Source organism: Pseudorca crassidens, chromosome X (assembly GCF_039906515.1).
Source record: "Pseudorca crassidens isolate mPseCra1 chromosome X, mPseCra1.hap1, whole genome shotgun sequence".
In the NCBI taxonomy this organism is placed as follows: Eukaryota; Metazoa; Chordata; class Mammalia; order Artiodactyla; family Delphinidae; genus Pseudorca; species Pseudorca crassidens.
In genome coordinates, this window is record NC_090317.1 from 59,471,983 (window position 1) to 59,489,192 (window position 17,210).

Sequence of the window (17,210 nt, forward strand, 5' to 3'; positions counted from 1 at the left end):
TATATATATCCATGCCACTCTCTCACTTTGTCCCAGCTTACCCTTCCCCCTCCCCATACCCTCAAGTTCATTCTCTAGTAGGTCTGCATCTTTATTCCCGTCTTGCCCTTAGGTTCTTCATGAAGATCATATGATTTTTATTATTCAATTTGTTAATGTGGTGTATCACACTGATTTATTTGCAGATATTGAACTATCCTTGCATCCCTGGGATAAATCCCACTTAATTATGGTTTGTGATCCTTTTAATGTATTGTTGAATTTGGTTTACTAATATTTTGTTGAAGATTTTTGCATCTATATTCATCCATGATATTGGACTATAATTTTCTTCTTTTGTAGTTTCTTTGTGATGTATCTTAAATTCGGGGGGGGGTACAATTGCTCTCTTACCATAATGTTAGTTTTAGTGGAGAAATTGATTTTAGGCACTCTAAAGAAGAACTAGCCTCACTCTAACTTAGACTAGAAGACCTCTACATTCTCTTCCTCCCACTACATCCACAGGCTCTGAACAGCTTCTACATTCAACACTAGAGATCATGGAATTTGCAAAACTTTCCCAACTTTGGAACAATCATATGAATCCCTTCTCTCCAGTTGTTGGATAACAATTTAGCTGGAGAAACAGCTAAGCCAATCCCCCATCAACCCATCTCCATCTGCCTTTCTGTGAGGGAAAAATGGTGCTGCATGGGTTAGAATTATATTGGAGGAATGTGGCAGACACTTCTGGATGCCATTCCAACACCCATTTTCTCCTTTCCTCTTGCCAACAAAACCCTTATTGTGATCAAAGTCTTGAATGATACAATAGTAAGAATAATGCCCTTCCCCCAAAGATGCCCATGTCATAATCCATAGAACTTGCGGATTTTACCTTAAATGGTAAAGGGGAATTTAAGTTGCAGATGTACCAAATGTTGCTAATCATCTAATGTCAAGATAGGGAGATTACCCTGGATTTATCTGGGTGGATCCAATGTAATTCTTAAAAGTGGAAGAGGAAGGCAGAAGAGGTATTTGGAGTGATGCAATGTGAGAAGGACTCAACCCACCATTGCTCGCTTTGATGGGGACCATAAGCAAAGAGATGTGAGCAGTTTAGAAGCTGGAAAAGGCAAGGGAACAGATTCTCCCCTAGAGCAGGAGCAATACAGCCATGTCCATACCTTAATTTTAGCCCAGTGAGAGTCATGTTCAGACTTTGACCTACAGAACTGTAAGACAGTAAATTAGTGTTATAAACCAACTAAGTTCTTGATGATTTGTTACAGTGGCCATAGGAAACTAATATGAGCAACTAGATAGATGAGCTCACTTTTAGAAATATTGAGTTTTCAATGCTTTTGAGATATCCAAGTTTACAGTGACATTAATCTGCCTCTATCCTCCCAGCTCTTTTGTTCTCTTACCCCTCTCCCAGTCTGCTCATTAACTTGTTGATCTGTTAACAACCTACCTCATTGAATAGTCCCAACATCCTTTCAATCATAATAACTTCTTCCTCCCATCTGTGACATCTCATGAGTCTCCATGTCCTGTCAGTTTACTTAGAATTTGCTTCAATCTGCCTTTCTTCTCAATCTATTTCTCTCACTGCTACAGTGATAGGATTCCTCATCTCTACCTTCTAACTGGTCGCTCTGCCTCTCATCTTGTCTCCTTTATTTTTTAAAAAAACATTTATTTATTTATTTGGCAGTGCCGGGTCTTAGTTGTAGCATTCAAGATCTTCATTGCGGCATGCAGGATCTTTAGTTGCATCATGCAGGATCTAGTTCCCTAACCAGTGATCAAACCTGGGCCCCCTGCATTGGGAACACCGAGTCTTAACCACAGGACCACCAGGGAAGTCCCTCATCTCCTTTAAATCCATCCTCCACTTAGCCATCAAAGTGATCAATCTAAACATAAAATCTGATTATGATTATTTAAAACCCTTCAAAGGATCCCCATAACCAATAAAATTTAGTCTAAACTCATTAACAAGACATATGAGATCCTCCATGACCTAGTTTTTGGCTACCACCTCAGCCTCATCTTTTATCTTATGCCCTTGCTCACTTTTACATGCCAGCAGTACTTGAAGTTCCCTGCATACTCCATGTTGTTTTTCATTTCTCCACTTTTTGCTTTCCCTCTGTCTCAAAAACTCTCTCCCAACCTCACTTCATAAAGCTAACTCCCACTCACCTTTTATGACAGCTTAGGCATCACCTTCTTTTATGGCCTTCTTCCTTCACCATTATCATCATGCTTCTCCCTAGGCTTGGTTAATTGTTCTTTGAACTCCTACTTCCTTGTATACATTTTTATCATTGTATTGATAACATTGGATAATAAGTGTTTTTTGTTTCTGTCTCTTCTACCAGTCTGAGCTCCAGGGACTATCTCAGATTCATCTTCATACCTTTGCAACTAACCAGTGCTTGGCACATAGTTGGTGTGAAATAAGTGCCTTTTAAAGAAAGGAGGGATGAAGGAAGAGAAGTAGGAATAAGGGAAGAAAGGAAAAGGGGAAGGAGCAACCCAGATCTTGGGATCATTCCACAACACCACTCAGTTACAGAAATCATTTAGCAATTCTTAGTTTATTTTAAGGAATTAATTTATAATCAAATCACACATTTCAAATAAAATTCATTATTTATATGCCAATGCTTTGGTGCAATTCCATAGATTTATCCAGTAACTAAAAAGTATTCAATATGCTCTATAAGCAATTTGCAACCAACCTTCTATGCATTTCACTGAGTACTTCATAAAGATACATGTCATAAATCAGTAAGCAAGTGTTATGCTGAATTTTGGAGATAACAAGTATTTGCCATTCCTGCTGGTTAAAGAAGTTGGATATTGGAAGTGAAAGTTTCGCTCTGTGGTCATAGAAGGAAGGGTTGGGGGAAGGAAAAGTTAAACATATAAAGAGATAACAATTGATGGCATTAATACAGAAAGAAAGGTAAAGTATAATTTATAGCATAGGTAACTCATACTCATAGTTCTCTAAAAATATTCCAAGTATGCTTTGAAAATGATCAAATTATATTGTATATATAATATATATAAATTATATATATATACAGATTTTTTTCTGCCGGAAACGTTTAATAGTTGGGTTTTGTCTGCACACGTCCTATCTTATAAGGGATTTCTGGCTCTTCAGAAATTGGGTATCCAATTTGTTGTCTCTCTCTTTGAGTGTAGCTTGACTTTGGAACTCCTGGTGTGGCCAAACTCTGCAAGGAAGTTAAAAATATCAAACATAATTAAATGATATTTAATAAAATTTCTATTCTTGTTTAGATATGTTGTGTATTAGAAAATTGTGCATATAATGTCTGAATCATTTTAGAAATTTGTTTAATCACCATTATACATTTTAGTTATTTAAAAACACACACATACAGAATTTTTTTTTAGCAACTGAATTGTTGGCTGCTTTTAAATAACCTTTAAATACTGTACTCATAGTACAGTTTCCCTAGACAAGTTTAGATATTGTCCAATCCAGAATCTCTGTACTAAAGTAAGAACCTAACATTACAGGAGCAAATTTATGGAAGAAAAACAGATACCTCTTTTTTCTGAAATTACAGTACCAAAGTCCACACTCTAATCTTGCAGTGATGAATGTTAGTACTATATAACTGCACAATTACATTTGTTGCTTTTATGAAGTATCTCACTTTTCTTTTGTTGTATGATCTTATTCACAAACTACATTACTAGTGTTTCCACATCATATGTTATTATAACAACATTGTTTATGTTATAGTAGCCCAGACTTCTGTTACCACTATAATATTGTTTTATGATAGGGGTTCATGCTAAAACCTCATTTTCTCAGCATAACATGTTACTTTTTGACAATTAATCTCTACTCACAGATGCACTTTTCTATTGCAAAGACCCTCAGAAACATGTTCATGAGCATTTAAAAATACCATTTTAAAACAGATCTGAGAAAGAAATGAAGGCCTTTATTTTGAGAATTCTCTATTTTTATTGGAAAATATTGCACTGATCACTTTCCTCAGTTGTAAGAGAATGGTTCAAAGATAAACACACATATGTGCACATATACACATATGTTGACCACCACTCTGTGGCAGGCATTGTACTTGGCACTAAGGATACAATAATGAATAAGTGAGGGTTCTTGATCTGGATGAATTAAAAATCAAGTGGAAGACACATACCAATAGTCAGGTAGATAAATAATTATAACATAATATCTTAGTATAAGAATGAAGGCAATAATAGTGCTGCTGGGAGGGCAGAGGATAGAGCACTACCTCTGCTTAAAGGTTTGGGAAAGGCTTCATGAATGTGATATTCAAAGTACATATTAGGATGACTAGGAGTTTTCCAGGCATGGAACCATAAATGCTTTGGAACCATATACTTGAGAAACCATACATGTGTTATGGCTGGAACATAGAGTGCAAACCTAAGATCAGCCAGAGATGAAGCTGTAGAGCTGGAGAGATCAGGGGAGCTAAAATCCTTCACATTATGCTTACTTGAGGAATTTTGACTTTGACCTATTTGTAATAAGGATCAAGTATGGTCTTTTAAGCTAGATAACAATAAGATCATATTTGGTTTTAAGATAATAACTTTGGCAGCTGTGTGACAGTTAAGCCTGAAATAGAGACACAGGTGGCAGAGGAATTAGTTGGTAATAATTTAGAAGGGACATGCTGAAGACCTGAATTTAGTCCGTGGCAGAGGGATTGAGTTTTCCCAGAACTGAGGGGGTTCCTGGAATGTGGGACTTTCACTTTTAAAACCAAGACTGTCCCAAGCAAATTGTGGTGAGATGGTCACCCTAGATTTAAGGGAAAACATTAATAACACATGACTTTGTGCATGATTAGATTTAGAGAGAGCAGTAAAGGAGAGAAAAGAGCCTCCTAGTGCTCACAGACTTCAGTTTTAGATGATTGGGTAGATGGCACCATTCACTTTAATACAGAATACAGGAGAGGAGCAGGGTGGAGTGAAGAGATAATGACATAGGTCTTTAAGGGGCCTGCTAGACATACAAATGTACAGATATCCTGTAGATTACTAGAATCACTGGTCTAGATCTAGAGAAACTTCTATGAGTTGAAATTAGATTTGAAATTCACAAACAAGATGGAACCCTGAAAAAACAGCACCATTTAAGTTGTGGACAGAGTTGGAAGTGTTTCAGAAGGAGTTTGAGGAATAATAATCAGAGAAGTATGCAGACAACCAGGGCAGTGGTACCCTGGCAGTCAAATGAAGAGTCAGGAAGCAGTGAGTGTCAAATGCCAACAGAGACGTCAAGTAAGGTAAAGTCTTAAAATAAGCTTTTAGGTTTGCTTATCAGGGGCTTACAGGTATATGTAATGAGAGCAATCTTAATAATATGGTTTAATAAAATGCTGAGCTTGGTCTCTTGTGTCCTTTAAATGATAGTACAATGAAAGATTTCTTGAGAAAAAGATAAGTTGAAGTTGTTAAAAGAAACTCAGATGAAAATTTCCCTAGGTATTAAGTAAGGAGCTCTTGGCATATTGTTTTCTTGTTTGGTGCACTACCTTCTACCCTTATCAATATCAACTTCACTTCAACTTTTTCTCTTACCTTGCCTCCTCCACTTCCAACCCTGCCCCTACTTAGAAATTGCTACTACTTTTTGACTGAGGTAGCCACAAAAGGGAGCTACAGCCCACTTCTTCCCTTTTAAGTCTCTTGTCCAACTCTTGTATATTACTGCTTTTCTTTTAGTGACTGTAATTAAGGGTAAAATTGATATGCGCACTGCATTGAAAGTGACTGCACCAACTTCGTTATTTTCTCTCACTACCCTCTGAGCTATTTCCTCATAGCACTTATCACAGTTAGTAATCCTATATGTGTTTATTTGCTTAATATATTTCCCCCACTATATTACAGCTCCATGGAGCAGGAACTTTTCTTTCATCATTCTTTAACTACCACAACAGTGCTTGGCATGTAATGGGCAACAAATTAGTTGAGTGAATGAAAAATGTCATGTTACTCTGTTAACTTCACTCAGTTTTAAAAGATTAATCTATCTGTCCCAAGATTTCTATAATTCTATAATCTTTAAGGGTCACTATTTTTTTCCTGTTCACCTAGTCTTCCAGTAAAATGCTGTTTTAGTACCATTTTAGTCCACTTTAAGTGGTAACCTGCTATTTATCTGGACACACCCTAAAGAATGACCCTCCAATGAGTCATGTCCCCTGTGTAACCCCCTACCCTTGAGTGTGAGCAGAACCTGTGATTCGCTTTTAGCCAATAGAATATGGAGAAAATAATAGGAAATGTCAATGGAATAGTTATTCCCTTGAATAGATTTTCTTATATGACTCCATCTTAGGAGAATGGAGCTGAAGCTTCTTCTGCTGGCCTTGAAGAAAGCTGTAATGTTGTGAGAGAGTCTGTCAGAAGGCCAAGTGGCAACTGTAGGTAGCCTCTACAGACCGACAGTGACCCCCTAGTTGTCAGCCAGCAAGGAAAGATATGGGGCAGGGTGGGCGGAATCACCTAAGTGATTCCTAAGGAACTGGATTCTACCAACAACCATGTGAACGTAGAAGAGGACCCAAACTCCAGATGAGAATACAGCCTGCCTGACACCTTGATTGCAGCTTGGTGCAACCCTGAGCAGAGCACCCAGAAAAGCCATATCCAGACTCCTGACCCACGTAAATTGTGACACAATAAATGTATAATGCTTTAAACTGCAGAGTCTATGGTAATTTGTTATGCAGCAACAGAGAACTAATACATAGATCAAAACTAATATGATGTCACCTGCATTCAAACCCAGACAGTTTACCTGCTATATTCTCAATATTAGTCTTTCCTCTTTCATTGTTTAGATTGTATTTTCTCTTGGATTTCCACGTGTATTGACCCACAATGAGTTCAGTACCATTCTCTATTTCCTTCTCTTTCTGATTTAATATGTCACTTAAAAATTCCCAGTTTCTTCCCAGTTCTATCTTCCAGAATCACTGGTCCACATACATGGTACCATTTATCTAATGTGTGAAAAATCAGTTTTTATTCCATCACACATCCAGCATTTTGCCTTTCTCTTGTACGTCACTAAAACTCCACATTTGTATTTCCTTTCTTTACCTCTCTGAGGTCACTCATCAATTCACAGTGTTTTTTTCTCCCAATTTTAATGAGAAACAATTAACATGCATCACTGTATAAGATTAAGGGGTACAGCACGATGGTTTGATTTACATATATCGTGAAATAATTACAACAGGTTTAGTTAACATCCATCATCTCATATAGCTACAATAAGAGGGAAAAAATTTTTTTTCCTTGTGATGAGAATACTTAGGATCTACTCTCTTAACAACTTTCCTATGTATCATACATCAGTGTCAACTATAGTTATCATGTGGTACATTACATCCCTAGTAGTTATTTATCTTATAACTGGAAATTTATACCTTTTGACCACCTTCCTCCAATTCCCCTCCCTTCACCCCCACTTCTGGTAACCACAAATCTGATTTCTTTTTCTATGAGTTTGGTGGTTTTTCATTTGTTTGTTTTACATTCCACTTCAAGGACCATCCATGTTGTTGCAAATGGTAGGATTTCCTCGTTTTTATCTTGCTGAATAATATTCTATTGTGTGTGGTATATATATATACACATACCACAACTTCTTCATCCATTCATCCATTGATGGATGTTTAGGTTGTTTCCATGTCTTGGCCATTGTAAATAATGCTGCTATGGGCATGAGGGTGCAGATCTCTTTTTGAATTAATGTTTTCATTTCTTTTGGATATATTCCCAGAAATGAAATTGCTGGATCATATGGTAGCTCTGTTTTTAAGTTTTTGAAAAATCTTATACCAATTTACAATCCCACCAACAGTGCACCAGGGTTCTCTTTTCTCCACATCCACATCAGCATTTGTTATCACTTGTCTTTTTAATGATAGCCATTCTAACAGGTGTGAGGCGATATCTTATTGTGGTTTTAATTTGCTTTTCCCTAATGAATAGTGATGTTGAGCATTATTTTCATGTAAACATTGGCCATTAATATATCTTCCTTGGAAAAATGTCTATTCAGGTCCTTTGACTATTTTAAATTTAATTATTATTTTCCTGTTAAGTTGGATTAGTTCTTTATATATTTTGGATATTAACCTCTTATCAGATATATGGTTTGCAAATATTTTCCCCATTCTATAGGTTGTCTTTTTACTCTGTTGATGGTTTCTTTTGCTGTACAGAAGCTTTTTAGTTTGATGTTATCCCACTTGTTTATTTTTTATTTTGTTGTTTGTGCTTTAGGTGTGAGTTTCCAAAATATAATTACTGAGACTTGTGTCAAGAAGATTTGTTCCTATGCTTTCTCTTAGAATTTTCATGGTTTCAGGTCTTACATTTAAGTTTTTAACACATTTTGAGTTAATTTTTGTAAGTGGTATAAGAGAGGGGTCAAGTTTCATTCTATTACATGTGAATATCCAATTTTCCCAGCACCATTTATTGAAAAGACTCTCTTTTCTCCATTGAGTATTCTTGGATCTTTCACGTCATTGGTTAAATTTATTCCTAAGTAGTTTACTGTTTTTGATACTATTGTAAATAGCTCAGTTAGTTCTTTTTCTATTACTTAAGGCATAGAGTTAGGTTGTTTATTTGGGATCTTTCTTGCTTCATAATGTAGTCATTTATTGCTATGAAATTCCCTCTTAGAACTGCTTTTGCTGCATCCCATAAGTTCTCATATGTTGTGCTTCCATTTTCATTTGTCTCAAGAAATTTTTAATTTCTCTTTTAATGTATTTTTTGATCCAGTGGTTGTTCAGGAGAGTGTTGTTTAATTTCTATGTGTTTGTGAATTTACCAATTTTCTCTTGTTATTGATTTCTAGTTTCATGCCATTGTGGTCAGAAAAGGTAATTGGTATGATTTCAGTCTTCTTCAAGTCACTAAGACTTGTTTTGTGGCCTAATGTATGGTCTATTCTAAATAATGTTCCATGTGCAATTGATAAGAATGTATATTCCGATGTTGTTTGATAGAATGTTCTGTAAGGTCAATTGGACTATAGCGTTGTTCAAATCCAAATCCACTGTTTCTTTATTAATTCTCTGGCTGATCTATCAATTGTTGAGAATAGGGTATTAAAGTCCCCAAATGTTATTGTATTACTGCTTATTTCTCCTTTTAATGTGTTATTGTTTGTTTTATATATTTAGTTGCTCCAATGTTGGGTGCATAAATATTTGCAATTGTTATATCTTCTTGATGGATTGACTACTTTATCATTATATTATGACCTTCTTTGTCTCTTTTTACCAATTTTAGTTTAAAGTCCATTTTTTTCTCATATAAGAATAGCTACTTCTGCTTTTGTTTTTGGTCACCATTTGTTTGAAATGTCTTTTTCTATCCCTTCACTCTCAGTCTATTCATCTAAGGCTAAAGTAAGTCTCTCGTAGGCAACCAATCATTGGATCTTGTTTTTTTTTTTTTTTAAATCCATTCAGTTATTTCATGTCTTTTGATTGGAGAATTTAATCTATTTCAGTTTAAGGTAATTATTGATAAATAAGGACTTACTATTACCAATTTGTTAATTTTTTTCTGGTTGTTTTGTAGAGCCATTGTTTCTTGTTTCTTATCCTGCTCTCTTTTTTTGTGTTTTGATGCTTTTGGTATCAGTAAGCTTTGACATCTTTATCCTATTCTTTTGTGTAATTGCAGCAGATTTTTTCCCTTATGGTTATCATGAGGCTTACATAAAATATATATAACAGCTTAACTTCAATGAAATTCCTAAACTTTACACTTTTCCTTCTCTTCCCTCTTACATTTTATGTTACTGCTGTTATAATTTACATATATTATGTTGTGTAACTAATAACAGATTATTGTAGTTATGGTTATCTTTATGACATTCATTTTCTTAAACATTTAAACTAGAGTTGTAAGTGAATTATGCACCACCATTACCATATTATAGAATCTAACTTTGAGTATATATTTACCATTAACAGTGAGTTTTTGCTACCTTTTTAATGTTTTTATGATGTTAATTAATGTGCTTTTACTTCCACTCAGAGAACTCCCTTTAGCATTTCTTGTAAGGTAGGTCACATGGTAATAAACTCCTTTAGCCTTTTTATTTTTTCAGGAAAGTCATTATCCCTCCTTCAGTTCTGAAGGACAGCTTCACTGGGTATACAATTATTGGTTGACAGGTTTTTTTTTTTCAATATTTTGAATGTCATCCCATTCTCTCCTGGCCTGAAAAGTTTCTTTTGAGAAATCTGCTGATAATCTCATGGGGGTTCCCTTTTATGTAACTTCTCTCTTTAGTCTTGCTGCTTTTAAAATTCTTCATTGCCTTTGACTTTTGACAATTTAAATAATGTCTCAGTGTAGCCCTATTTGGGTTCAACCAATTTGGGGTCCTTTGGGCCTCATGGATCTGGATGTCAATTTCTCTCCCCAGGTTCAGGAAGTTTTCAGCCATTATTGCTATAAATATACTTTCTGTTTCTTTCACTTTCTTTTCTCCTTCTGGAATTCCAATCATGCAAATATTGTTTCTTTTCATTGTGTCCCATAAGTCCCATAGTCTTTCTTCACTCTTTTGCATTCTTCTTTCCTTTGCTTCTCTGACTGGATAATTTTAAATGTCCAGTCTTCCAGGTTGCTGATTGTTTCTTCTGCATGGTCGAGTCTGCTTTTGAAACTCTATTGGATTCTTCAGTTCAGTTTTCATATTTTCCAACTCTAGGATTTCTGGTTGGGTTGTTCTGATGGTTTCTATTTCTTTGCTGAACTTGTCATTTTGTTCATGTACTGTTTTTGTAATTTCAGTTTTTTGTTATCTATTCCTTGTTTTTAATTACAGGGTAACACAGTAAACTCCAACACAAAGGTAGGGATGGGGGAGTGCAAAAGGAATAAAGAAAATAGAACCAGTATTTCACAAAAGCATCAAGCCAGTGATGAAGTAGCAGTTAATGCTTTGCAGAGTCTTGAGGGTATAATTTGCTCAGGGTGCTCTGAGGGATTCTCTTCAGCATTTCTTTGGAGAAGGTTTGAAGCAGCTGCCAGCCAATGTTCAAAGTCTCATAGACAGGGCGATTTTCACAAGGACTCTGAGCAATAAAGTTCTTCTCAAACTTCTGCAGAAATTCCAAGTAAAGAAGATCATCTGAGGTAAGGGCTTTGTCTCCAACTACAGCTTTCATGGCTTGTGCATCCTTACCAATAGCATAGCATGCATACAACTGGTTAGATACATTGGCATGATCCTTTCTGGTTATACCTTCTTCAATAGTAGACTTCATTAACTGTGATAATGAGGGCAGCACATTAATAGGTGGGGAAATCTGTCCGTGTGTAGATCTGCCACTCTGTAATATATCCAGTCAAGTCAGGGATTCAGTGAGTGATATCATTGTTACGCATGGTGAGAATAGGAATTTGAGTAATAGAGTCAATTCTACCTTCCACTCGACCAGCACATTAATGTATTGTGGGTAAATCTGTATACATATAATTTTGGAAGCCTCGTTGACCAGGAACCTCCTTCCTGGGCTGCTGAAACCTCTCAAAGTGCTTCAGCATAAGAACTCATGTCTGTTAGGGTAACCAATACATGTTTTTCACACTGATCTTCACTACTCAGCTGTGGTTAGAGCCAAGTGAGGAGTGATAATTTGCTCAATAGCTGGGTCTTTAGCCAAGTTAAAAAAGAGGCAGGCATTGCCCCTTGAGCCGTTTTCTTCAAAGTCAGATTTGAAGAACCGGGCAGTTTCCATGTTTACACCCATAGCAGCAAACACAATCACAAAATTTTCCTCATTGTAGTCCACTACATCTTTGGATTTTTTTTTACCATACCAGGCTGGCAATAGATTAGAGCTGCAATCTAATTGTGTGATAAGCCATCTTCAGAGAAGACAGGAATTTTCATGCCATCTATGGGCAAAATACCAGTCTGAATCATCTCCTCTGAATAGCTTCGACACTGAGGATTGATTGCCTGGCCCATGATGTCAATGAACTCTTCAGCCAGTACAACAGGACCTCTGTTGATTGTTTTTTCTAATCCATTGAATACCCCACCAAGCACCTCCTTAGACACTGGTGTTTGGAGAATATCCTCAGTAAACTCACAGGACATTTTCTTGACATCTATACCTGAAGTCCCTTCAAATACCTGAACGACTGCTTTGGAACCACTGACTTCTAGAACTTGCCCACTCCGCTTCATGCCATCAGGTAATGTCAAGTGCACAATCTCAGCGTATCTGGGAAACTTAACATGAACTAAGATCACTAGTGGACCATTGACTCCTGATACTGTCTTGTATGCCCTAAAACAATTTCTTCATTGTTCTCATTTTAAAAGCATGCAAACATTGTTTTTCAAAGACTTTCTAAAATCAACTGTCTGGCTCATCACTTGTTCTTTAACTCTATGCTGCTGCTCAAATTCTAAAACTGAACTGTTCATTTTTTTGTGGTCTGGGACACTCTGTATCATTACTGAAAAACAACCTTTCTCCAATGGAGTGTAGCCACTGGAGAAGTTCTTCGGTCACTGGCTAAGCACACACAGAATGTTGAGAAATCATAGTCATCTCCCTTAAGGGTTTACAACCTTAGTCATGGAGTACTCTTTAAACTATGTTATTGTTTCAGTTGATACTCTCTGAATTGAGATTGAGTGAATAATTATATGGAAAAATGACAGCTGCCCCTTATAATCTTTTCCTAGAAGCTGCCCCTCCTAGGGGCAAAACATATAAATGAAATTCATAAAAGAGTATTTATAATTGTTAGGTATAAATTTATTGTCATAAGAATGCAACATGTGTCAGTTACTTGACACATCTACTTCAGCTCACATAAACTCCCCAAAGGCATTCTCTAATGCAAATAATTCCCATTATAAAAAGCACATCTGGGAGAGGAGGGATAAATTAGGAGTTTGGGATTAAAATATACACACTACTGTTTATAAAATAGATCACCAACAGGGACCTAGTGTATAGCACAGGGAACTATACTCAATATCTTGTAATAACCTATAAGGGAAAAGAGTCTTAAAAAGAGCATATATACTGAATCACTTTGCTGTACACCTGAAACTAACACAATATTCTAAATCAACTATATTTCAATAAAAAAAATTTTTGTAAAAGCACATCTCCTCAAACCATAGAATCAAGTCTTTTCCTTCTTCCTTACACTGCAGTGCTGTCACATGACCCAGTGACTGATCAGGACAGGATTAGTCAGGCAGGAGAGCGCCCAGACTGATACCCTTCATCTGAAATTCTTTTTAACCAATGAGCCACAAACAGGCACTCTGGCAATTAACCAGTGCAAACATAGTCTTACAACCTGGGGAAACAACAGGTGCTTTCCTAAGTTTTAAAGAGTCTACTTCCAGGGCTCATCCCCAGTTCCTAAGGAAGCTATGAAGAGGTCTGATGCTACACAATTGTATTGTTTAGTAATCAAGAACCATTTCTTTCAGAACTGCTGAGCAGTCCACTTAAGCCTGGTTTATTAAGGTCTTTTTACAATCACAACACTTAAACATATCAGTGCATATGCTTTGGATATATGCTATATAATATGGGCAAAGCTGCTTGTCTTCCCCAAAGAGAGCCTTGAGCTGAAAAAAGTTAATGGTAGAAAAAGGTCAAACAAGACTTAAGAAACCTGGAATTTTCCTGCTCTGCCAATAATCAGGTGTCTAAATCCTGGCAAGCCCTGTCCCTCCCATAACCTTAGGCTTCTCACTGTAAAATGAGAGGGTTAGACTATATGACCTGCAGGGTACTTTTCAGCTCTGGCCTTCTCTGATATCTAGGTGTCCTCCTGCAGAGCAGCCTCTCCACTGAACAACACCTCCCTCTGGCTGCGGGCCTGACCTCCATCCATGAAAGCAGTTTTCCTAATTTCATATAGTTTTTTTTGTGTGTGTTCTTGTATTTTGCTAGATTTCCTTAAGAGAATTATTCTGAATTATTTGTCTGACAGTTCATAGATCTCCATTTTGTTAGCGTCAGTTCTTGGAGCTTTATTAGTTTCCTTTGTTGGTGTCATATTTTCTTGGTTTTTCATTATCCTTGATTCCTTACATTGGTATCTGCACATTTGAGTAATTGGGGTCCTCATACAGACTTTACAGGTTTGCCTTGGCAGAGACGGATCTTCACCAGTCAGCTCAGTTTGGATCTCTAGGCATATTTGTTGGTAATATACTTAGGCAAGTGGGGCCTACTGTTATGCTGGGGGTGGAGGGAGGCAACTGTTCAAGCTCTGAGGTTGGGGATGGGATGGTGTGCCACTGGCTGAGAACAGTTGGATAGGACTGCTGGCTTGGTTCCCTACCCAAGTAAGGCTGTTAGATGGTGCTGTACTTTCCTGGATTCTCTGGTCAGGCTTACTAGATGGTTGGGACTGGGTACTATATTCAGTAGTAGATGGGACTATGAATTAGCTTCACTCCCTGGTAGGGTAGCAAGGACCTGTACGGGCTTATTGTTTGGGAACCCAGATCAGGCAACTGTGTGCACTGAATTCCCTGATCAGGTGAGACCACCAGTTTTTTTTCTGCAAATGGGGAAAGACATGGCTTGTGCTCTCTGTTCAAGTGCCACTCTAGTCTGGGCTGTTGGATGGGCTATGCAGCTTCCTGTGTGCTCTGATTAGGTTCCCTGGTTAGGCAGGCTAGAGGCTGTATTCAGCAATGAGCAGGGCTATGAATTAATTTTCCTGCCTGGGTGCAGTGAGAGAAGCAACATAAAGCCAGTAAAGCTCTTTGTTGTCTTAACTAAAGCCAACCTGCACTCCAAGTTCTCTGGCCGAACAGGTTCATTGGCTTTGCTCTGCAAACTATCAGCTCTGCCTGCCTGCCTCTTGCCTTGAGTGCTGCTAGGCTGCACAGCTTCCAGTTTTTTTGCCAGCCTTTCTGATCAGATGGGGTGAGAGATACTGTCCACAGTGAGTGGGAATATGTCTCAGTTCCCTTGCCTGGGCAGGCCCGCATCTTGGCTCAAGCATTGCTGGTTACACAGCTTCTAGGGGTTCTTGCCAGCTCTTGTGGTCAGATGGAGCTCTGGAGCCACAATGGGTGGGGCTATGTTTCAGGTCACTTGCTTGAGTGGGACAGTGAAGGGTCACTCCAGGCAACTCCCATTTTTCTCCAAGCAGGCTTTCTAGTCTCGAGGGGTTGGGAGCTACCCTCAGCCTTGGCTATGAGTTAATCCCCCTGCCTGGGCTTAGCAAGAGAACCCTCCATGCCCAGTATTGGCTTTACTCTGGGGGCAATCAGCTCTGCATGTCTCTCAGCTGGAGTGTTGCTAGGCTACACAACTTCCCGGTGCTCTCACTAGCTACTCATCAGATGGGGCTGGGAGACACTCTTCCTAGTGGATGGATCTATGACTCAGCTCCTTGCCTCAGACTCCTTGGTCCAGGCTCTACGGCCAGAAAAACTCCTCATTTGAGTACCCAAATCAGTCAGATCTGCATCCTAATGGGTTCCCTAGCCAAAGTGCACCACTGACTTGGTTCTGCATATGGGCAAAGCCATTAATTAGGATTACTACTTGGGCACTGCAGGTATGAACTTGGTCTGCCAAGATCTTTGTTGCAAGCCCCTTCTCTCTTCTCCATAACAGTCAGATTCCCAGTGGTTGAGCCCTGCAGATTTCCCTGCAGTCTCCATGTAGCGAGACCAGAATAGGGGCTCCCACATGAGTAGGGGCTCCAAGAAACTTAGGAGGTTTGTTGTCCCCCTCGCCTCTCCTTTCCCACTGGAGGAACCAGAGACTCAGGGAAGACTTCTCTGTGTGTTGCTACACTGGCAATGGGAGGGACAATGCAGTCATTGTGTAGCAGCTTCTCTTATCCTTCCGAAGCAGTATCTTTTGCTCTCTGTGGTGCAGGGGGTGCTTTAGTCTCACCCTTATTTCTAGAATTCTTTCAGGAGTGCCACGTACTTGAATAGATATTAGTTCTTCTTCTGAGGGGGAGTGAAGTCAGGAACGACATATGTTGCCATCTTGGTGATATCACTCTCTCCACTGTGGGTTTTTTGGGGAAGGTTATTTTGTCAGTGGTCACTCAACTAAAAATGACCCTTCCCCCCAAAAAACACAAAAATTCAATATGTCAACAAACATAAGGTATTCATTTTTGGTGAATTATTTTCATTTTTCTATAATTCATTGCATTTGTCAAGAACATTCATAAAGATAACTTTCGGGTGATGATCTATTTCACTTTTTTTTCTGATTTCTGGTTTTAAACACTTATACAGAGAAACACAGTTTGTACTTCATGATAATTGTTAATATGTCTTGTAATTAGAGATCAGCAATTAGCCAGTATTCAGCATTAGCTTGAGCAATGTACTATTTAATGTATTAAGTACACTAAAACACAAAATAGCAGTTGCCTTGTTAAATTATGATAATTTAATGATTATCATAAGACCAGTCTCACAGAATTTAACCAGTCTTCCTTTGATCTCAAATCTCCTTTCTAAAGATTGCAAATTTAAGTTACATACATAGTATATTTATACATATGAAGTATTATATATACTATACCTTTGACTCATATTTCCTAATCCCATTTAACAAAGTGAAATAGTAGTGATAGTGAGTCTTATAAGCTAAACTTTCCATATCTTTATCTCAAATGATTCTGTCATATCATTTTGCTATAGCAAAGTCTTAGTATTCATTATATTACCTTTACTAGAACTACAGTGATGATAACTATATATAGAAATGGAAATGCATGATACATACGAAAAGTGGCTTCATATGCATGGCTGAAGAATACTTGTCCCCATAATTTGCTTCAGGTCTAGCTGTTCCCAGAGAGCCATTCCAAATAAAAGATGGATGGATGTAAAGATTGTCCTCTTTGGGCTCATGAGTCATAATGCTATTTTAAATGAAAAAACAAACATGAAATATCTCAGGATATTTTAAAAATATCAAACACACATAGATTCTTATCACTATATTCTCTAGGAAGCAAATAAATGAAACCATCCAGAAGGCACATTAGATCGATATAGCAGATATACTAAAATAATGGCATCTTCATAAAACAAAGAAAATGATTCTGCTTTTATTCTATTCCTCACTAAAACTAGG

The 17,210-nt window shown here is 37.6% G+C and overlaps 1 protein-coding gene and 1 pseudogene across 6 annotated transcripts in view; both read right to left on the reverse strand.

Annotated features, from left to right (window-relative positions):
• Nucleotides 1-2,575: 2,575 nt before the first annotated feature.
• APOOL (apolipoprotein O like) overlaps nt 2,576-17,210 on the reverse strand; it is a 229,086-nt gene continuing 214,451 nt past the window's right edge. For all 6 annotated transcript variants that reach the window (XM_067724588.1, XM_067724591.1, XM_067724590.1 and 3 more), the window contains 2 exons: nt 16,857-16,995; nt 2,576-3,242 (listed from right to left, as the gene is read on the reverse strand). In XM_067724588.1, coding sequence (XP_067580689.1) covers nt 3,111-3,242; nt 16,857-16,995 — 271 coding nt within the window. In that variant the 3' untranslated portion in view covers nt 2,576-3,110. The remainder of the gene's footprint in view (nt 3,243-16,856; nt 16,996-17,210) is intronic.
• LOC137216341 (V-type proton ATPase subunit B, brain isoform pseudogene) lies at nt 10,911-12,387 on the reverse strand (annotated as a pseudogene).